This window comes from Epinephelus lanceolatus, chromosome 11 (genome assembly GCF_041903045.1).
Source record: "Epinephelus lanceolatus isolate andai-2023 chromosome 11, ASM4190304v1, whole genome shotgun sequence".
Taxonomy (NCBI): domain Eukaryota; kingdom Metazoa; phylum Chordata; class Actinopteri; order Perciformes; family Serranidae; genus Epinephelus; species Epinephelus lanceolatus.
Genome location: NC_135744.1, coordinates 36,286,893 through 36,309,495, shown reverse-complemented (window position 1 = coordinate 36,309,495; position 22,603 = coordinate 36,286,893). Strand labels below are relative to the sequence as shown.

The 22,603-nt window shown below is 42.7% G+C and overlaps 1 protein-coding gene across 1 annotated transcript in view; it reads right to left on the bottom strand.

The window, feature by feature from the left end:
• The window catches only part of pdlim4 (PDZ and LIM domain 4), a 59,801-nt gene that overhangs the window by 12,462 nt on the left and 24,736 nt on the right, over positions 1–22,603 (bottom strand). Inside the window, exons 3-5 of the mRNA XM_033644534.2 lie at positions 19,879–19,960; positions 5,585–5,886; positions 3,370–3,527 (exon numbers count right to left, since the gene is read on the bottom strand). Coding sequence (XP_033500425.1) covers positions 3,370–3,527; positions 5,585–5,886; positions 19,879–19,960 — 542 coding nt within the window. The remainder of the gene's footprint in view (positions 1–3,369; positions 3,528–5,584; positions 5,887–19,878; positions 19,961–22,603) is intronic.

Here is a 22,603-nt window from a genome sequence, read left to right as displayed (position 1 = left end):
TTTTTTCTAATATCATACCCTTTTGGCCTGAACATAAGACAATGTAAGACAGTTACACTAGCCAGCTCCGACAGAGAGTTCTGCATTATGGGTCATTTGTAGCCTTGATGATGCGAGTGAGGGAAGAATGGAGCGTGAGATGGATCGGCGGTTGGGTGCAGCCTCTGCAGTGATGCGGGCGCTGTGCAAAGCTTTCGATTTACTGGTCCATCTACGTCCCAACCCTCACGTATGGTCATGAACTCTGGGCTGAAATGAGTTTCCTCCGTGGGGCGGCTGGGCGCAGCCTTGGAGATAGGGTGAGGAGCTCGGACATGTGAACGGAGCTTTTTTGTGTTGGAAGGGGTCAGTTGAGGTGGTTCGGGCATCTGATCAAGATGCCTCCTGTTTGAGGTGTTCTGGGCACGTCCCACTGGTAGGAGGCCCAGAACATGCTGGAGGGACTACATATCTCACCTGGCCTAGGAGCGCCTTGGGGTCCCCCAGGAGGAGCTGGAAAGCGTTGCTGGAGAAAGAGACATCTGGGGTGCTTTGCTTGGTCGTTGCCCCTGCGACCCGGCCCCAGATAAGCGGATGAAAATGGATGGATGGATGTAGCCTTGATGTTGCTAGGCTAGCGGTTACTTCAAGTAGGTTGTTTGTCTTAAAAGTTGGTCAGCCCTAAAAGTGTTTAGTTGGCTCAATGTAATCTATGGTCGCTGTGGCAGCTTGTGTAAACATTTTGGAGGAAATCAACTCCTGATTCGTGAAAATTTTGAACTGTCTCCCCACCTCTTAACTGAAGATATAGATATATATTATAGCTATTGATATATATTCTCTAATTTAACTGAGAATTCAGAGTTCACATGAATGACTGTGAGCAAAAACACATACCATACATATATTAAAAACCATTATTTACCTATGGAAAACATTACTGACTATCCGTGCTGACTCTGACACTGAAGATTTATACATTCACAGCTGGTAACACTCCACTAATAGTAATAAGGATTAAGGGTCTTTTCTCAAGGACGCCTCAGTGTTCCTGAGGTTGAGAAAAACATTCATCACAGAGAATCCGTGCTAACAGTTCATAAGCCCACTGCTCTGAGGTCCAGGCTATTTCCGCTTTGACATACCAACACTTGGCCCATAACTACGACTTTCACAACATTAGCCCTGCTTTAGTGGTAAACATGGAACCTGAAAAGAATGTTTTAGTTCAGAGGATTAGCTCTCCTCTGCTGCTGTCAGCATCACATGACTCCTCCTCAAAAGCTGGAATGCTGAGCGGTCAGAAGGCAGACAGGAAAACCATATTTCTCACTTTATTGCCCTTTGTGAAGTTGTTTTTGCAGTAAATTGCCAAACCAAAACTTCCCTCCCCTGTTCATCCGTGTGTGAGCTATTTAAAGCTCTTCATCTTTTTCCTGCTCCCTGCGTCTCTTGCTTTCTCCTGTTTACGCGCACTCTCTCTCACACGCTTCCTCTCCATCCCTGAACCTCACTGTCTTTCTATAAAAGGAAAACTATGCCAGTAAGACAGAGCAGATCAAAACAGTGAGAGGGGAGCTGCCTGAGCAAGGCAAGATGTTCCTTTGGCTGGAACCACGAGTCTGATTTACACAGGAGGAAATATTTACTCAGAGACTTCAACCAAAAGTACCTGACTTGAGAAAATACTTTGTGAGAATTGCACAGATTCACACAGGCATACCCTGATGCTCGCCACATTGTAGCTGTCTCAGTTTGTACTAGGGCAGGGCGGTATGGCAAAAAATATTATCATAATAATTTTCCCTGTATTGATCAATATAGATATTTATCACAATTTATGATTTGATAATGCTGCGAGTTTGAAAAGTATCCTGATAATGTTTGACACCAGAACAAACCAAATGATTTTCCAGCTTCCCAACAACACTCCTCGTAAAGCTGGGGTAGAGCAGTTTGAGAAAATAATTTCCTGCCTGGGAGCTCGCACCTGCAGTCTAGCACTTTAATTAATTTCTTGAACAAAATCTTTCTCCACAGTGTTCATGGGCATCATGTCTTCTGCTAGTATGACACTGCGTCTCTGCTCCTTTTTGATCGCTTCTCAGGGTTACGCCGGCAAAAGACAACACTATTGATTGGTGTTTTGGTACAGCCCCGCTAGGGTGTTGATCAACACTTGTTGGTGGACCTACTGCAGTTTTGGCCCCGATTTACATGCTCTCAGTGTAGTCACTGGGATGCCACCTTTTCAGGTGATGGAAAAGGTTTGTTGTGTTTCCTGGTCCATCCATATTGAGTAAAAATGACTTTAGTTTACCATCGTCATCGACACATATTTTATTGCGATACTGTATCAAGATCGTTTTATTGCCCAGCCTTATTTTGTACCTCCGCAGTAATATTGGTCATTTCAACATTTTATAGCCTGCTGACACTGGAGCAGTCAAGTGTATCAAAGTCACAACACATTATATCACTGCAGATGTTTTTGTTTTTTTCTTTGTCACACGCGATGCATCATTTTTTTTACAAGATACAGCCTTGAATATGGTAGTATCCCAGATTATTGAGAAAAAACAAATATTTTCTTACTTGATTAACCCATGTTAATGTCATTTTTTTTGAGCAAATATGCCAAAGAGAAACAGCTTTCAGTCTTTTATTAAATGAAATATTCGAATTTTGGACTGCTGGTCGGCCACTGAAGCAATATGAATTTTCTACTTTGCCCCGAGGACACTGTTATTAGACAATTCGACTATTTCCTGACATTTTAACATTAAACAATTAATCATGACTGAGAAAAGAACTGACAGATGAAATGCTAATGAAAATAGTTGTTAGCTGCAGCGCTATGGCTCATGTATAGCCTTGTAAAAGCTGCTTTCACCATCAGGTCAGTTAAGCCCCATTTCCAGCAAGCAGTATGGTATAGTTCAGTTCCTTATGCTTTTTTTCCATTTCCACTGTGAAGAGTTGCTGTTCTATTTTGCTCTGATAATGTTGGTGTGCAGCCTCGTTCTGTGGACGATAAATGAGGTGCAGACTTGCATCTGTGTCACCGGTAATGAGGAAATACAGTGAGTGCTGGATGGAGCAGCGAGTGACAACAACCCCACCCATATTTATGAGTACTGTTTGTGGTGGAAACACTAGAGTCTAGGTACCACGTCTGAAGGATTTCTTTTGGTTCCAAAAGTACCGTATTGAAAGTGTTGGTAGAAACGGGACTTCAGTGTCATATTGTCAACATGACACCACAGCATCAGTTACAGTAATCTCCCTGCTCCTGGGAAAAGTATGACACCACTATAAACGTTGGTTGCAGTGCACGCTGTATTTTCCCTTCACCTTCACACATGTCAACGTTCACACAGATTCCCCTACCTCCATCCTCAGCCTCCAGGATTCCCTGCAGGTATTTGAAGGAGCCAGACTGTTTAGGTGCAGAGGCAGGCTCCTCGTAGTCCTGCAGCATCTTGTAGACGTCTGAGTGTGGGTCGAAACCATTACGGCCCACAGGGGAGTGTGTTGGAGGCTCTGGGCTGAAGGAGACGAGGGAGGGAAGATACAGTGTTACTGTGCTGCAATTTAATCAATGATGATTAAATGACAGGTGACAAAAAACATTAAATTCTCTCAGTCAAGACAACAAAGAAGCTGAGCGTTTTTTTTTCTGGTATCAAATGTGGCCACTGTATTTTTTGTCTTTTATCAGCTGGTGCCCTGATGTGATGTTTGAGCAAGGGACGAATGGAAGGAGCTGGAGTAGCCTAAACAAAAAGATTAAAGAACAGATGGCAGTTGCCGGACCACCAAAGGAAGGAAAGAAAACTCGACAAACTGAGACAGCAGAGATGGAAGCACGGAGGGGAAAACAGAGGTGAACACGTTACACTCTACATGTGATTCCACAGGCATGAAGTCTTAATCACAACAGCTCCGTGCTATGGATCTGCATGTTCACTCATCCATCAAGTTGTTCCCAAAGCTAACAGGATGGATCCTGTTCACTTGATACATTCAACTGGTCGAGCCGCTGGGAGATGAGCAGGGCTGCTGACAGATGTGCTCAAACCCTGACACACTTAGCTGCTTGTTTGTCTCCAGACTCCCCTCCAGGAGTCTGAAGGAAGCGCTTCACTGCAGCTTGAGTGTGTGTGTATGTTTGTGTGTCTGTGTGTGTGTGTGAGAAAAAGCCTGCGCTGGTGAAAGTGAGACTGAGTGAGAGACAGGAAAAAGAAAGAGAGGAGAGTTTAAAGAAATTGTGCAATAAAAAAATTAGAGAGTGTGTGTCTCATAATGTGTGTGTGGGCCTGATCAGAGTTAACAGTCCCGTCCTGGGGAGCTCTAGGAGTGCTGGAGAGGATGTTCAGTGGGAGACTAAACACACACATTTATTGCCCGCTCGAGGGGATGCACCACAACAAATTGTTTCTCCAGTCCACATGGCCATCTGTGCAGGTGAGTCAAGAGACCTTTAAAGTGTGTCTGTTTCTGTGTTTCTGCTATGTGTTAGGGGAGTCAGCACATTAAAAAGCTGCATCTGGGAAATGTCAAAATACAACGTAGGTGCATTTTTTTTTAACAATCTGACTTTGTGATGCTTTAATGGAAAGTTAATGGATTTTAGAAGCAGACATTTGAATCTCACTACTATTTCCTTGTGTGATTTTCACACAAAATTGGTGTTGAGTGACAGACTCTGAGAAAAGTCAGGGAGACTCAGGCTGATAATGAGACAATGGGCCCCTGGGCACAGGTATTCAAAAGGCCCCATGACCTCTCTTACACTGACTGTGTAGTGGTTGTAGTTGTTTTGTGTCTTTTTGAGGCATTGGTTGTTGTGTGTCTATTTGTATTTCTGTAGCATCTCTTTGTGGTCGTTTCATGCCTCTTTGAGGTATATTTGTGTCTTTCTTGGTCATTTTTCTGACTGCTTGTAGTCGTTTAGCTTCTCTTTGTAGTCCCTTTGCATCTCTTTGTGGTTGTTTTATGTCTCTTTGAGGTCATTTTTGCGTCCCTTTGAGGTATATGTGTGTCTTCTTTGGTAAGTTCGTGTCTCTGTATGAGGTATATTTGTATCTTTCTTGGTCATTTTGTTTTCTGTGTTGTCTTAGTTCCTTTGCATCTCTTTGGGGTCATTGTGTGTGTCTTTGGGGTAGATGTGTGGTCATTTTGTGACTGTAGTTGTTTTGTGTCTTTTGTGGGTTTATTTGCGTCTTTTTTTGGACATTCTGCGCATTTTTTTTTTAAGTAGTTTTTTGTCTCCCTGTAGTTCCCCTGCATCACAGTATGCTTTAAATTTGTGTAACCTCTTGCAGGTGAAGGCCGGGGGGCGACCCTGTGACTTTGGGCCCCTGGGCCTGTTAAGTAATTCATCTATGTATGGAGCGACAAGCCGATACGTCTAATGTTGATGGCTCTGAATTTTTTTTTCTGGTAGTAAAAAAGGGTAAAAAATGAGGTAAAGTTTGCAACTATCAGTTAATACAGATTACTTATCCTGACAAAACTGAAAGCTGTGGTAGGTTTTAGGACCCATTTGTCTATATTTTACTTTCTGTGCCTTTCTATGCAGCAAACACTTTGATCACCTCACCTATGTGTGGCGCTGAGGCTAAGGCCTCCCATCTTGCTTGGCAGAGATCTGTCTCCGTTGCTGCCGTTGTGGGAATAAAGTCCCGCTGGGTTGTTGTATTGAGCGTGTCCGGTTCCATTTCCGTATCCATAGCTGTGGCCGTTGTTGGGTCTGGCGTGTCCGTTATTCAGGTGAGTGGGCTGGGGAGCCTGCGGGGAATGGGGAACCTGCTGATACTGAGGAGCCTGTGGGCTCTGGGGTTCAGGGGTGTATGAAGGTTTGCGACTGGAGCCAACATATCCACTGGTGATGGGACGGAAATTCTACAAAGAAAGGGGAAAAAAAACATTTAAGAAATTTTAAAGAAGCAAAGAAAACATTACAAGATATCTGCTGTTAATAGTACGGAGATTATGCAAAACCACAAAAGCATGGACACAATGGTGAAAGAGAAAGAGCAGGTTACATCAGAGAAATAATTAATAATGTTAGGAGGAAGAAAAAAGGGTAATGGACCCATTACAGAATGCACCATTATGTTTTAGCTCAGGAAATGAGAGTAAAGACAGAAAACAAGCCCAGTGGTGCCCTGAATAGAAAGCCACAATTCTTCAAAGGCAGAAAAAGCGGTTGTTCCTAAATGAGGCTTCACAGCAGTGAGGATTTGAGAGAAAAGCTTTTTTCCACATCATTTCTGCTTTCCCCTCTTTAATAGTAAGGCTTATTAAGAAGGAGCTTGACTTAGATTTCCTGCAGATGTTTCTGTCAAAACAAATTAACTTGTGTAGAGTAAATATTGAAAAAATGTTTAGTTTTTTCCTCCCTGGCTCCTTCTTCTATGGATTGAGGAGTTTATAGAAGCTGACAGAGCTGAGATACTGTAAAAGATTAAATTATCATCTTTCTGACGTGCTGCAGCACACTTTCCACATTCTTGCCCCATGGTTGCTCCACTGGAGCTGTTTGGAAGAAATCTGCTGGACTAATGCAGGACAGATGCACAGACACCTACACTTACACCACTGTATACTCAGTGTGTTTATGCAGAGGTCAACGCCCTTTTCATGGATTTACACAAACCCCACAGTGACATCAGCGAGCCTTTCAGTGTTTACCACAGCTATCAGCGCACTTCAGTGATAGCGCTCACTGCCAGCCCGGCTCGTCCGTCTCGGACACTGAACTGTACAGATAAAGTTTTATTGCATGGCTTGCGATGATGTCACCACCCCTGATAGTGTTTTAGTGTTTTGAATTTCAGAGATAGGCAGCTTATAAACATTTTAGCTGAAACAAAATGACTTGTTTACAAGTTAAGCAACGCAGTAGGATGAGAGACAGTCGGACTGTTGTAATGGTGAGCCACTGGAATGAGTGTCCGAGCATGTGTGTGAGATTGTGCGTGACCATGTGTGTTTTGGGCAAGTTTAAAGTGCCTTACCCACAGGAGGTGGAGCTTCACAGCTTCTCCAGACAGGACCCCCCGTCACTTCAACAGATGGGTCTGCTGGATGTCATCCTGTCCTCAACCCTCACCAGGACCACACATACACTCACACACATACACTCACACACCCAAACACTCACAGGTCTTTTGTAATCAGCACTTTTCAGTCCGCCTCTCCTCTACACCAACAAGCCCACAACTTGGAAAAGCGGCTCTGTCATTGCCATGCCTCCTGTAGTTAAGACTGATGGCTTTCAAGAAATTTAAAACCACCTCTTCCTACTCTCCCCAAAACCTCGGACAGTAAAGATGGATGAATCCCGAAACCCTCCGAACAAAACACTAGCAGACAGCCATTCATGGTTAAAGTTCGGAGAAGCAGGCAGGGGAGTCAGCACTCCATGCAACTTCTCTCCCAGAGGCCAAACCCTGTTTGGGCAGGATGTCAGAAACACCCAGCTCTCTGTGGCTCCCTCTCCAAGTAAACCAGACACTCTGAAGCCTGGTGCTCACCGCAGAAACAAACAGGCCAAACCAGATCTTACTCGTTATCTTTAGCCCTATTTGTACAGATGGCGGATCTCATATGATTTTAATCAAAGGTTCCCTTAACTTTCACATCTGTGAATATACAAGGATTAATGACATTTAATGAAATCACAGATGCCCCCCCCACCATCCACACTATAGTAGAATGAGAGTTCAAATGAACATGTGGCCCTAATGCTGAATTAGACACACCATTTGTTTTGACCTGGGACTTACATTTTAATGCTGCTTTCTGTACCACTCTCCTGCCCAAAACATCTCCACCCTTTCTTTGAAAGATCAATTTTTAAAGCATTTCAACAGTAAAAGAAAACGGATGGAAGGATTTTACCCCAAGTGCCCTTTTGAACCTAGAATTCCTTTATTTCACAGTTCAATTAATCCTACGTCTTTCATTTTCTGAGATCATATCCACAACTGGAAGGGTGAAAGTTCTTCGGAACAAATCACCGTCTCAACATGTGTTTTGAGTTTTAATGAAAAGCCATTATTCATTTCTCAAATTTAGACAGGGGCTAAATCTGCAGATCACAATCAGTACAATAACTAAATGACTGTCAGGCGAGCTTATTCATGCCTGTGCTCAGAGAATAAAGGAGGTAGTGGGGGTAAATCCCTAGGTGTGTATTATGTTACACGCTCCTGCAGTGGCATGACAGTTAAGATATTACCTTTATGACTCCTAATCTGTACAAACATGACATGTAAAGGAGGACAAGTAATCACATGCTAACATATATGATGATATAAAGACAAGAAAAAACGACATTTCCACCTTCCTTCGATGCCTGAAGGTGAAACTACTCTAAAGAAGATCTCGTCGGTTATATTTACATAGCCCGTAATTAAAAATTGTCACAGATGTACTCGACAATCTGTCTATCCTTAAGTGTCTCAATCGCCAGAATAAGTGTTGGCACTGTACGTTTCTGGAAACCACTTGGTTACGGTTCGGAAAAGATCAAGTTTTGGTTCAGAACATCCAGTTTTGGTGCCACAGTCATGGCATAAAATGTCGCTGATCCTTGTTAAAAAACAGCCGGTTTTGTTGTTTGTTGGTCTCGAAAAGATGTCTTCAGCGCTCTGCTGCTTGGCTTTGGTGACAAAGAAAGCTCATAAGCATGAAATAGGAACCATGTCACATTTGGAAAGTTGATGTTTCATGGGTATGAACCATACAAATGGAACACATCCATAGTTTGCAGTAACTTTGGACCAGTCATATTTCTTATGTTGTACCGCTATCATTGCTTTCGAATGCCCTTTTGCCCTTGAAGAACAAAGTTGTGAGGGTTACTGGTTAAAATCTTCCCTTATGAAGAGGGACAACCCTTCAAGACCCTGATGCGTCATCAGTTGCCGTTGATGGTGTTTACATAAATGGACAAAACCATGGCAATAATGGTGTTATCACAATGACATTTGCCATTTATCTCTTGGAAAAAGAGCAATTCATTCATAACTTAAGTTTCACGCTAATCGATCAAACAAGTCAGGCTAATGTTAGCAACCCGTGCTCTTGCTGTGCCAGTCTGCACTGATATCACAGGAGTGGAAACGTGCAGCAACTTTGCCAGACTTCTGCTAAATTCCAGACATCATATGCCATCAAAGGGCGGTAATGCTGCATGTAAATATATCAGAATGCAGTACTATCATGCACAAATCCGCAATAACAATGTAAAGTTAGCTAGCTAGCTAGCTAGCTGCTTAGCTACTGAGACATCAGCATACTACGAGCAATTTTCTGTCTTATGCTTGTTGTAATGAAAATATTTATAAAATATTTAAATACAGTTGTAGATTTCTTTTGTTGTTTGTGCAGCCATCTTGCCGATGATTTCTCATAACACTCGTTTTGGATTGTTATGAGACTCTAATAAACCTCCTTTTGGAGGGCCATGTAGCCCTAACACTTTGCAATATCTCTCAATCCCAACAAGAACTGGGGCAATCTACACCGAGATGTGAACGTGCAAAACGAAGGGATAAGGGCTGAGTGGTAGGGGCAAGGGGTGTAACGGGACTAAGCCGTACAATGCCAATACTTTCTTCTGGGGACTGGCCTGCTTTATGCCCTTAATTCAGATAAGGGAAAATCTGTACAGAGCCCTTAAAAAACTGTGGGTTTATTTCCCTGTTATCGGCAGCACGTACATGTTTACCCATTTTCACCCTCACACTCCTGCATGACATGGTGTGACTCCTGTTTCAACTGAACTAAACCCCCTCCCCAACCATTCCTTTTGTCTTTCTTTCCCGTAACACTCTTTCCTCGCATGCCTGTTGCAAAGATATTTGCTTTGGGTGGATGGCAGATTTATAAGGCAGCACATCTGGTGCTTGCCTTATAAAAATGCCAGTTTGGTAACATTCAGGACCTGTAAGTGCTTTCAAGTTGCTCTGAAGGTATGGTGGCTTGGTTTCCTTTTATTACACAGAAATCTGCTGTAAGCCAACTTTCCCATTAAAAAGATTTATTCTACCTTTTCACGTCTGGACAACATATAGGTTTAATGGGGATTTTGTCTTAAGGTGACAGTCCCGTTAATTTGGTGAGTGCCTTATCACCCTAATTCCCTTGGAAACCTTATCTTGTTTTCCCAGTGTAGTCAAAACAGTTTAGAGTTAATATGAGCAGCTCCACTTTTATCTCCAACAGAAACTCAACATAACAAGACTGTTGAAAAAGGCCATCTGTGAGATCATCTATTTCCTAATTTCTCTCTCTTGAGCATCGCTACTCTTTCATTTTCTCCCAAATCTTGACTGCATTCCTCCTGGCTCGAAAGAAGAAAAACTTTGAAAGGGGGAAGAAAGTCAGAGAAAGGAGGCAAAAGAGATCTAAATGCAGTAACTATTTATGAGAAGCAGCAATGTCTACTTCTATGTGGACATAAATCCAGGCTGCCATCTGATTTCACTGACCTGTTTTACAATTGTAACCAAGCATGGCTAATGGCTCAGGATGAACCGATGCCAAAGACGGAAAGAAAGAAAGACAGAAAGAGAAAGAAAGTTTGCTTTTGCCGGCATGTGCATTTACCTCCATATAAGCTCATATAAACTGCATTGTGTTTAGCATTCAGCCAAGAGGCACCATGTTCCTCCATTCATCAACCTGACTGAAAGTTACCCTGATTAATAAGGTCTTGAATGAGAGAAGACTGCAGTTTCAGCTCTAGTACCTCAGTCCACAACCACAGTTTGTTCAGGGAGGGATAGATGGATGAGAGGAGGAGGGGATGAGGAGAAAAAGGTGGAGGACCTTAATTGAAATCATATGTCTGTCTTTAACTGAGGACCGAGACCTTAGCCTGCCTGCCTCACTAGACACACATACCCAAATTCACGATAACACACACACACATACATACACCACCTCCTTTTCTGCCTCCTGCATGGTTTAATCCCCCTGGACCTTCGAAATTAAGCTTTTCACATGGCGCTCTGCACCACTAACCAAACACAAACCAGCCCTTTATGGCTCCCTGGGCCTGGCCCTGGGAGCCTCTCTGGGAGGACAGACAGACGGGCTAGAGAGGAGGTTGCAGAGAGCTGAGGTTGCGGGTGGTGGGGGGACCAGAAAATAGTAGAGTTTTTAGGGCCTCTGGCAGTGAGCCTGTCTGAGAAGGAAGAAATGCTCCAGGGAAGATGGATGTAGCATTAGAATCCATTTAAAATGTGATGCCTTTTATCAATTTCCTCTATTAAATAAAGCCATTAAAAAACTGTTACTGACCATGCCAAGTCACCACTGGGTTGAATTAAATTCTTTGCAATTCAGCCAGTTACGGCATTACAATGCAGCCTGAATATTTTCAGGTGAAAAAAAAATTGATACGATTTTAATGTTTGAATTTGTGAGCTGTCAGTTAGCAAGCACAGACTGTAGAAAATAAGCAGACATAGCCACTGTAATGTCACGTATTGGTTTATGGCTGCTGTTCTGAAGCCGCGAGTTGGGGATTTTAGCCATTGCCATATTGTTTTGTTTTGTGAGCCATTAATGAGAGAGTGAAGCTGTGAATGAATGAGAAGTCAAGGACACCGCTGTGGTAGCGGCTGTCATGCCCTAAAGCATACCCTGCTTTATCGTCTGTTTTACTCTAGATGGGACTATATTGTGCAAAATGAACATTGTACTGTATTGAAGAAGAGTTTAAACTAGCGATAAAGACCATAAACACATAAGGAAAATGTCTACCGAAGTAACAAATCAGGTGAGAAGTAGGGACATTTTGTTATAGAGTTGCACACACTTCGACTTCTTTTGCAACCAATGGAGTCGCCCCCTGCTGGCCATTAGAAAGAATGCAGGTTTAAGGCACTTTGGCAGTGGCTTCACTTTTCAGATCCGGAGGTTGCTGCTTGCTAGCAAACCAGTTTGTTTGATTGCTGATGCCAATAATTTTTAAATCTTTCATTCAAAAGACACAATCGTACTATTGACCCGTGTCTCATAAATGTTTAAGTTTATAATCAGAGGAGGGTTTAATACACAGGATGGTGCAACACAGCAAATAAGCTGCAATACCTTTATCCAGTTTGGACTTTTTCTCTCTCAGCGATTCAGAATCAAGACCAGAGAAACACGCTTATTCTAAATCTTCTTGATCTAAATGAACGTGGATGGCTGCCGTCTGTCCGGACCTCCTCACCCCGGCAGAGAGTGCTCTCAATGACCCCGTCCACTCCCCAGAATGCTGACAGCCAAGCAGAGCAGGGAGGGCTCCATTAGGAAAACCCAAAGACTGATTTGGACATTTCTGGGGATTACTGGCTGATTAGTGAACACAAACAACCAAATAAGTGGGGTCAGAGGTCCGTGATCTAAAAGGCCTCCTGTGTGAATGAATGTGGAGCTGTTAAAAAGACTTCCCAGCAATGTTAAACTGCTCTAAGATTCCCTGGCAGGGGATTAAGCATCAGTGGATCCAGTAAACATATTTTGGCAGCCTATGAGAGTACTCTAGACCCTTTAATGGCCCTGTATTGTTTCGTATTCAGGGTCTCTATGGTGTAAATGTTTATCCAGTTTTTGCAGGGAGTCCATCATTCTAACTGGCCTCACTATCGATCATTCCTCAGCATCTTTGACAAATTAAGTTTACAACCCTTGAAACTAAAGTTTTCAACGTATTAGTATTTTGTGTTTTTAGAAGGCAAATGATTCTTAATGACAGATATTGGAAAGCCTCTACCTTGTTCCATTCATAAAACAAATTTGCATCAAGCACATATTTTCTTTGTCTGGAGTAAAATTCAATTCTAAGCACTGAGGGAATTACGGTTTGTAAGTCATGCAAGGAATCCGTCTGTCAGCTCCTATTAATGTTAGCTCAGAGAATTCGACTTCAGCTGCCAGCTCCTGCACTGAGACTGGAAGCCTCGGTGACGTGTGATCCAGACCTTTCAGCTTCCGCATTGTGAGGCCTCATTCTTTCCACAAGGCCATAGTGCTCGGCCACAATAGCTTTCACTTTAATAATAGGGTAGCCACCATGAATGGCATTCTGATGTTACTTGCCAAAGGAATACCATTTGGCTTTTACATTGACCAATAGGCTATTCCCACCAACTCAAAACTGCCACTGTGTAATGTAAGGAAAGAATTTTTAAAAACCTGAAATGTCAGTAACTGGTGGTGTCACTTTACTTCTGCGTAACCGTTCCAAGAGCAGGGCCAACAGATGTACAATGGGATAACCATTTACAAGGCAGAGAGGCATTTTCTCTCTAAAACTGTCTTTCTCATTGGAAAAAGGTTCAGATTTAAGGCATGTGATGAGATTTTTATGTTGTTTTTTTTGCATGGGGTTGTGTTACAGCAGAATCTATGCTTAAGCCACTAGACATAATTTAATTTTAGGGCATCTCACAAAACCTGATGTAATTTCCATCTTGAAGTGATAATTTGCGTATCTGACCGCTCAAATTTTAATACCAGATGAGGATCAGATGAGGTCAGGAGGGCATGACAGACCTGTCACAGCAAAGGAAGTGATGCAGCTGTGTAAAAGTACTGCTGGTCTTTGATTTTGAGGCCTAGTCCACACATACACAGGTATTTTTTAAAACGCTGCCTCTTATATGCAATTTGGCCTCATGAAAATTGTGTTTTTGGTCACTGATGATGGACTTTTGTAAAACTCCATGAAGATTTTCAGAAACGTAATTTTCAGTGTTGACACGTAGACAGGAAAAATTGAGTTTGGGCTTGTACCGTGTAGAGAGTGCATTGTTATCTCTTTTCTTGGGGTTTTCATCGTCCAACATCTTTTTCTTATTCTTCTTTGCGTGGATTAGGGTTATATCATCACCTGCTGGTTTGGCATGCTCTTAAAAGTGCTTCAGCTGTGCCTTAATTTGCACAGTGATTTTTTAAAAACAGCGCTTGTGTGGACAGGATTTTCTTAAATGAAGAAGGGAATAATCAGGTTTTCAAAATACCCATGTACATGTGGACTAGACCTGAAAACGTGTTAGCCATCTGGTGTTAAGCATCTTTTTTTTCCAGCTTCCAAAAGTTGGCATTGCAGAAAAAGTGACAATATCACCAGCAAAACTGAAAGCCAACCCCAGTTTTGTCTGCTTGACATTTCACCACACTGTCTGCAATATTTACAGCTTTGTCTTGGCTGCATTGCTGCTTACTGTCTGGCACCTTGTCACTACCATTTTATAAAATCCCAACCTCACCTGCATGCTGTGCCCAAGAACATCGGGAAAAAAGCAAAATCAGAAGAAATTAAGGAAATACAAGCAGAGGGCAGGGTCTGTGGAGTGCACACACTAGTGGGTCATAAGTGATGACTGAGAGGGATTACTTTTATATGTGTCTATACATTGCTTTATAGGAAAATCCTTCGTCAAACACCTTTAGCATCCTCTCTCTCAAGGGCACCCCATTGTTTGCATGGAGTTTGGAAGCTGTGCGAAACATCTGATTACAACTAATTTGTCTTCCCAGAACTACACGGTGAACCTTCCATCCAACAATATATTTCCAACTGCTTATCCTTAGCCTGGTCGTCGGGGCAGCAGGCTGAGCAAAGTATTCCAGATGACTCCTACCTACATCCAACGCTTTCCAGCTCCTCCTGGGGGACCCTGAGGTGTTTCCAGGCCAGATGAGATATGTATTCCCTCCAGCGTGTTCTAGGCCTGCCCTGGGGCCTCCTACCAGAACACCTCTAACTGGAAGCACCCAGGAGACATCCTGATCAGATGCCCGAACCACCTCAACTGACCCCTTTCAACACAAAGGAGCAGCGGCTCTACTCCGAGCTCCCTGCAGCTGTCCGAGCTCCTTCCTCTATCTCTAAGGCTGAGCCCAGCCACCCCACGGAGGAAACTCATTTCAGCCGCTTGTATCTGCAAACTCATTCTTTCGGTCACTTCCCATAGCTCATGACCATAGGTAAGGGCTGGGACGTCAATGGACCAGCAAATCGAAAGCTTCACCTTCCGGCTCAGCTCTGTCTTCAACGCGATGGTCCAACACAGCATCCGCATCCCTGCAGACACTGCGCCAAACCGCCAATCCATCTCACACTCCATTCTACCCTCACTCCTGAACAAGACGCCGAGATACTTCTGCAAATTGGTTTGCCAAACCTTTACATGCACTTGCTGTTTGCTTACTGCATGACACGGCATCATTACCTCATCCCTGCCACCCTTTGTTATCAAATTATTTCTATTTCAGGAAGTTGTGTGTGACATCCGGTAGTCTGGGGACAGTCTTGCCAATAGAAACACATCATACAGCTCCACTGAATTTCCCAAAGAAACACCCCAAAAGCCACCGCAAAAAGTCACGTCAACAGTATCCCATCACACACTTACTTATATCCAACAATACAGCATTTCCTCACTGACTTTTATGAGACTCTCCCATGTTCACAAGGTGAAAGGAAACACCTCACAGCTTCCATGTGTCACTTCCTGCTCAGTAGCTTATTCCCACAAGCGGGACTGGAATTTCCAACAAAGCCAGTGGTCAAGAACAAGGACTCCATAAATAAAAAGGGAAATGTTGAACACAGAATGTCCCGAAGAGTGCTGTCATTGGATTTGTAATCATTAGGAAGCAGTTTATGGGGCTCAAGTGGTAGCACTTTGCCACAAAAAAAAAGATGTTCTCTCTGTAATATTCTTAGTTAATGGAGTCAGTCTGCAGAGTAAAAACACCAATGAATGCCTGTGTTGACCAGTAAAAATGTGTGGTCATTTTTCCAAGCAACTGTTTCCTTTATACATGAGCTGAAGTGTCCTGGCATGTCTCAGTTTTTACCCTAATGGCCAAATTGAACTGCTTCAGCAAGAGTCCTAATGTAGCAGATCACGACACATCGCTGTAGGTAAATTGTGGATGACAGACACATCTTCAAAACTTTGCCAGCACAATCAGAAACTGTGTTGTCATCCTCATCCAGTGATTTGATTCAGTTAATTTTTGCTCACGCTGTCCAAACTAGCTCATCATTAGTGTAACTGTGGGCCAAAGGTATCACATAGCTCAGCTTGGATTTGGTTCTGCTGGTGTGACAGAGGCCATGGTGCATATATTGTTTCCACTGAGGAACAACTGGCATTGTTATGTGTCAGTGTGGAGAAAGAAAAAGAGAGCCTTGGTCTTTTATGTGACCCCAGGGAGCGGATGTTTCTTCTTTTCATCCTCAGAGGAATCCACCTGAGCGTGACGGTAAAGTGGCCCTGACTTGGCAGTTTCCAACTGTCCAGGTTCACTTCATTAAAAGAGACGCCAGGGAACATTTTTAGACTTCAGTGATGGAGAGGAAGGACTGGATAAGATGTTACAGAGATACTGAGAGAGTAAGCACTGAGAGCAAAGAGCATGAGCGAGACAGTTTTGCTCCACTCGAATTACCCACATGCAAACCCCTCCTGTCATTCATTACTGTGTTTATATAAACAGTTGTTGCGGATGGTTCCTGTCTCATTCAGGTTTGATATTTCCTCATGTTAATCAAAGCAAGACCCGTCTGGTGCTGAGATTGTGAGATGAAAACGTTGCAGCAGATTTCTGCCCATTTTTGGAACATGGAAGCTCGCTTACAGGCTATTAAAAGTGAATTTATACCTCATATCATACAGTTTTACATCCACATTCATCCAACTATTGCAGTCTGGTTTATGATTAAGGCAGTGCATGTTGACATTTGTTTGGGGGAGGGGTTCCAATATAATGGAACTAAATGGCTTGTGGTGCTCAAAGCACCAGAAAAATACATCTGAAAAACTCAACAACAATATCTCTTTCCAGATATCATGACTCCGTTACTCAAGATAATCCGCAGTTTCATGTCAAAACTATTTTTTTTCTACCAGATAACATCCGCCAACCGTATCATCGCACAGAAGGAAGCGTGCATCTACTCATGGATGAGAGGCTTTTGTTTATGACAGCACAATATGTAAACATTAATGGCATCCTCGGCTGAGCTGTTACGCTAGCTAGCACTAGTGCTAGGTGAGCTAGCAGTAGATGCATGCTTCCTTCTGCACAGTGATGTGGTTGGTAGGTGTAGTTAGGTAGAAAGAAAATAGTTCCTGCATAGAATCTTGAATAAGCCTGTGGTGGTAGAACACTGGTTACTGAATTCCTGTCACTGCGCACTAAATCTTTGTTTGAGATGTCCTGTTATACAGTTTTGCTGGTCTCCTGCCAATCAGAAAGTAGCTTCTGTGGCCATAGTACAGTATAAGATACACTAAAATACTCAGCGGTGCAACACATCAATTACTAGATGGCAATTTCAAAATGAAAGTCGCTGGGGAGGTGCTGTTATTCATAACGTTACAGAAATCATCTGACAGCCCAGATGAATACATTCACTTAATCTTCTTTCACTTTTGTCTCTGCCACTGAAAACAATACCTTCCTGTAAAGGCATCAAAAACTCCCACTGATGAATGGACAGATAGATTTCACTTCAGCTCTTTGTGCGTCTGTTCCACCCTTCTTTAGACAAGGAGACCCTGCCACAGCGAGGCCTGAGAGATACGCAGATCTGTCCTGACTTCACAACTACCACAACACAATACATGACGAATGGACACTCACATTTCCGAGCCACAATATGCTCATTGTCTGTCTGTTTCAGTCACATGGTCTCCGCACTCACAACACATGTGCGCATGTACACACACACACACACACACACACACACACACACACCTCCTATTCTCTCTGTGCTCAGAAACCTGTTGGCTTGCCAGCACTGGAAAACTTGGAAAAGATCATCTGCTAGAGTTCATCATGCCTTGAATGTCCGTTTGGCAGCTCGTAGGGTTGGAGAACAATCAAGATACTATTTCAAAACCATTCCAGTGAACAGTGGGTTGCATTATCTCATTTATAATCATGTGAATGATAGTGTACATGCAATTTTCAGATCATGTGTTGTGTCTGTTTCCATGGATTCTGTTTATGACATAAACAGACTGAGAAGACTTGGGTCTCACACCCAGAGAACTGTACTGTTAAGTTATGACCCCAGATGTGAATTATCCACTCTTGCAACTGATGGGGTAAGTAGCAAAGGGCCCTAATCCAAAGCAGTAGATTTCAAAGTACAAACCAGGGTTTGACAAAAATCAGACCAGAGCAATGTGCAGCTGAGTCACCACCACCAGCCACCTTTTATACTAAGGTGGTTAGTAGAAGTGCTTATGTACAGCATTAAATATGCAAAGTTAAGAATTTAAGGTGATGTTTCATTCAGAGTTACTCAACACTGAGTGATATATGTGGGTCTAAAGGGTCCTGTTCATAGTTCCATGAACTATGAACACCTAATATCGTCTATCAGCAGTTTTCTTTCTAGCTGTCTAAAGCCACTTGAGATCTAAACCTATGGAGTTGTGAGGTGGGAAGAGCAATATCAGGTGCCCCTGGTTTTGAAAGTAAAAGTCCAATTCAGTTTCCCAAAGATAATATTACATGCAAGTTGGAGCACTCCCATGGCTTAGGTGGGTATGCCATTATCCCTGTTTAATCTCCAGTGCACTAGAAGAACAACTGTTTTAGAAAAACAAAAATTTTTTTGAGAAAACTTTAAAGGGGGGGCAACTACAGCTACTAGTGGGGCTGCAGGTGAGAGCTAAAGTTTACAGTGTTGCGGATACTGACAGGCATCTGCAGCTTCAATCGATGCACTTTTGGATTCAGGGCAAATTTTGGATGAATTTAATAATGGTGCTGCATTTTATTCACAAATTTTTACATTTGGGATGAATCTGATATGCGCCTCTGTCTCACTTCTTCTCCATGGTAATGCTGACTGAGACTCATGGGTATTTTAGTATTTAGACATATCCGTGTTTCTTAGAAACAAAGTTAGAATTGTTAAAACTAGCAGTCGTTAGTAATTTCCCCTGTGATGATTAGGGTGGCAAAACAGCACTACATGTGGTATTACCGCCACTTTTTGTTTGTCTTTGTTACAGGCTATTTATCCCCACTATTTCTCCACTGTGATTGGAGGGATGGGTAAAAGTGACAGTGATGAGCGACTGGAAAATGAAGCCAACACGGGAGTGCCAAAAACTAGTCCCCACAGACCTCAATGTTAAAATGCCCAACTCTACAGCAGAAATAAGCATGTTTACAGCCTAGTACAAAAACAGTTTTGTTCTCGTTAGCTAATTTCCTTCTTCATGACAACTGTACAGGGGGTGAATTTTAATATAACTCAGCTGTAAATGTTATTAAGGCTTAACATTATACGTAATTAAGGGCTGCCCACTTTGAGTGTCAGGCCATCTGCTGATACTATCCTCTGCTTCTCAGTCAGATCAACCCCTCGCTCTTCCACACTGCCAGCCTCTCGTCCAAATATGGTCACTTCTGGCTCCAAAACACCAAGATGGCAACTGCCACAATGCCAAACTCAAGGCTTCAAAACAGGAGTCCACAAACCAATCGATGATGTCATGGTAGCTACGTCCATTATTTTCACAGTCTGTTTTCAACATACATACGAGACCTGCTTGTTCCACCACTGGGCCAGAGACAGACAAGAATATAAAATGGAGGTCAAAGAGCCAACCAAAGACCTCACTGTCTAACTACATCGATTAGTTCTTTCTCTCATTTGTGGTCTGGTGAGTCATTTAAGACTACTTTTCCAGCCAAGACCTGACTGAATCTGAGAACTGAAACTCTGTGTTGGCAGCATAAGAAATTCAAGCAGATCGTTTTTGACAGCATCCCATGTGGGTGTGAGCCTAAATCTGAAGAAACCCTTGTTTCTTGTGCTACGGTAAATCCAGAGTAAACAGTGGTTACCTGTGAGTCAGGCTCCATGTAAGGGCTTGTCTTGCCATCTTCACTAACTGTTGGCGACCACACTCTGTCTCCTGATCCCGACCTGAAAGACAATACCCATGAGAGAGAGAGAGAGAAAGAAAAAGTCAGGTAAGTTGTGCCATAGAACACCCAGAGCGTTCAAGCATGCAGTCATTTCTGCTGAGAGGTATGAATTTTTCTTCGCTGACAGGTTTTCCACAGAAGATCCAGTATATATGGTGTCATTATTTCTCAAGGGTAATGTTTGAAATAGAAACTGAAAAAAGAAGTGAAAGCAAAGACACTGTTCACCTAAATCCTCTTAGAAGTACTGTAAGCTGGGAAAGATGACGACTTTAATGTCACATGATATACCACTAACTGCTGTCCCCTTTAGGTGCCAAAACACTCACATAGCTTCAGTTAACTTAATCATACACTGCACTGGTAGCTTTGTGAGTATATGTATTGATGTGTGTGTGAAGATGTGGATTTATTTTGCAGGTATTCACATTAGGAATAGGATACAGCTACATTCCAGCCTCCTCCCACTGGTACAAAGATAAAGTCATCATCACATCATAACTCCACTCTATGAACTATTATGTTTTTGGAAAAACCCATTGCATTTTGGGCCATGGGTTTTTCAAAAGTAGTGATAACTGAATTACTGGCATCTAAAGACTTCCCCCTCTCCTGTTCAGATTACAGGTAATTGGCTCCAGTTGCATTTTCTGACCAAAAAAGTACACGACTTACTGACTTGCAGCAATGATAAAATACATTATTTACAGCACTGCTAAATCTGCCTTCTGTGCATGGATAAGCAGGGGTTATGAGAATTTATTTCCAAGAATTAAATGCTTTGGTGACATTAATGGCGTGCAACTCGTTTCTCAAGCTGATAAAACACTGCGATTACTCTCCAATGGCGCTACTCAACGGTTCACTTCCAGTCCCCTTTTACTTTCAAGTTAAGTGTTGAAGTAGCAGCACTTTGCATATCTCATAAATAATACTAAAAAAAAATCTGAAGGGGCTTCTTTGGTTCTTCAGGTTGGGAGGTGTTTGTTGCCATGGCGTTGGCTGTTCAGTGGGAAAGCATCCAGCTCACCAAAGGGTAACACCAGGACACCATGCAGAGTGACTAAAGGACACCGCTTGTCTTTGTGTGGGTGCTTCCCTTCAACCATCCTCCCTCTATTCTTTCACACCTCCATCCACAGAGACATGAAAACTATTAACTTCAAGTGTGTGCATGCCTGTGCATGGATTTGTCACCCCCACAGCGAGGGAGAGTTGATGCCTAAAGAGGTGAGGTCATCAGGCTGCAGCTGGCACCAGACGTTGGCTGAGCTGAGGCAATGCTTCAGATATGAACCACGGAGGTGTTGCTATCAAGGACGCTCTTATGAGGCGGCAAGTGTCTGGTGGACTGCGTAGGATGACACCCCCCTCCTCTCCCCCTCCAGAAAGTCTTCATGTTTTCAGATTGTTTGGTTTCGATGGTTACCACACAAACAGCCTATTGAAACGAGTGAAAGTTCAGTCTTGAGTGGCCTATTTGAATTGACATTTTGGAAGTGCGAGAAAGAAACATGGAATTTAGCATCCATCCATAATAATGTAGATGTGAATGCCGAGAAGTGAGTGGAAACTGTGAGAGGCAGAACAGCATGGGATTTACAGCATTTCGCTGCTGCACTCATACTGCAGGTCAGTCTGAAGAGGGTTGTCAGTTTTGTACTTGAAATTTAAAATATATTCCACTTGGCTGTTGTTTCTGTTATTCGGCTTCATGGTTACAACTGGATGTAATCTCACACTTCAAATATTGAGCAACGGACAAACTCTTCTGGAGTATCGTAAATGTAATGTAACATCAGAAGCAGCACAGCAGACAGAAACAATCTGTTGCACACCAGTTTGGTCAGGGACAATGAACTGTATTGTTATTTTCTGTTTAGTCAATCTGAAGGAAGAGGATCCTGCTGATGCTACACATTCATCAACCTGTGGATAATCTTCTGTACTTTCATTCATGTCTCCCTGTTTCACTTTTCTGCTCTCCTCTGTCTGTTTATCTGTCTTATCCAAGGTAAAAGCTCCTTCCTAGCCTGGAAATACCTTTTCAGATTTGATGATATATTAACCAGATCAGCTGCAGACTGAATGGCTTTATCCCGCTTTACTTCTACCTCCTCTGTCTGGCTGCACTTTCTTACAAATACAGATTCACAATGATAAATAGTATAGAGGTGAATAGTTCCACGCTCATTTTTTAAATGTCGTCTTTGATTTTCACCCACCAGCTCCCCTTCTGCTCTTAAGTGTATACATCAACACAATTGAAAACAGACAAATGGGAAGAAAAGTGACAAAAAGGAAAGTCAGAGAAGACATTTCTGAAATATTGAAGATCCACGTGTTCTCATTTTGGTAACAAATATGTTAAAGGGACAGAAAAACACATTTATTTCTCCTCTTACCTGTAGTGCCATTTATCAATGTGGATTATTTTACTGTGAGTTGCTGTGAGTTGGAAATATCAGCCGTAGAGATGTCTGCCTTCTCTCCAAAGATGGCACTCAACAGCAATGTCTCTTTCCAGAAATAAGGATGCAATTACTCAACGTAATCCAGAGACCTTGCTGTGACTAGATTCATGTAGGAACTATTTTCTTTCTACCGAACAACCCCCGCCAACCATATCACTGCACAGAAG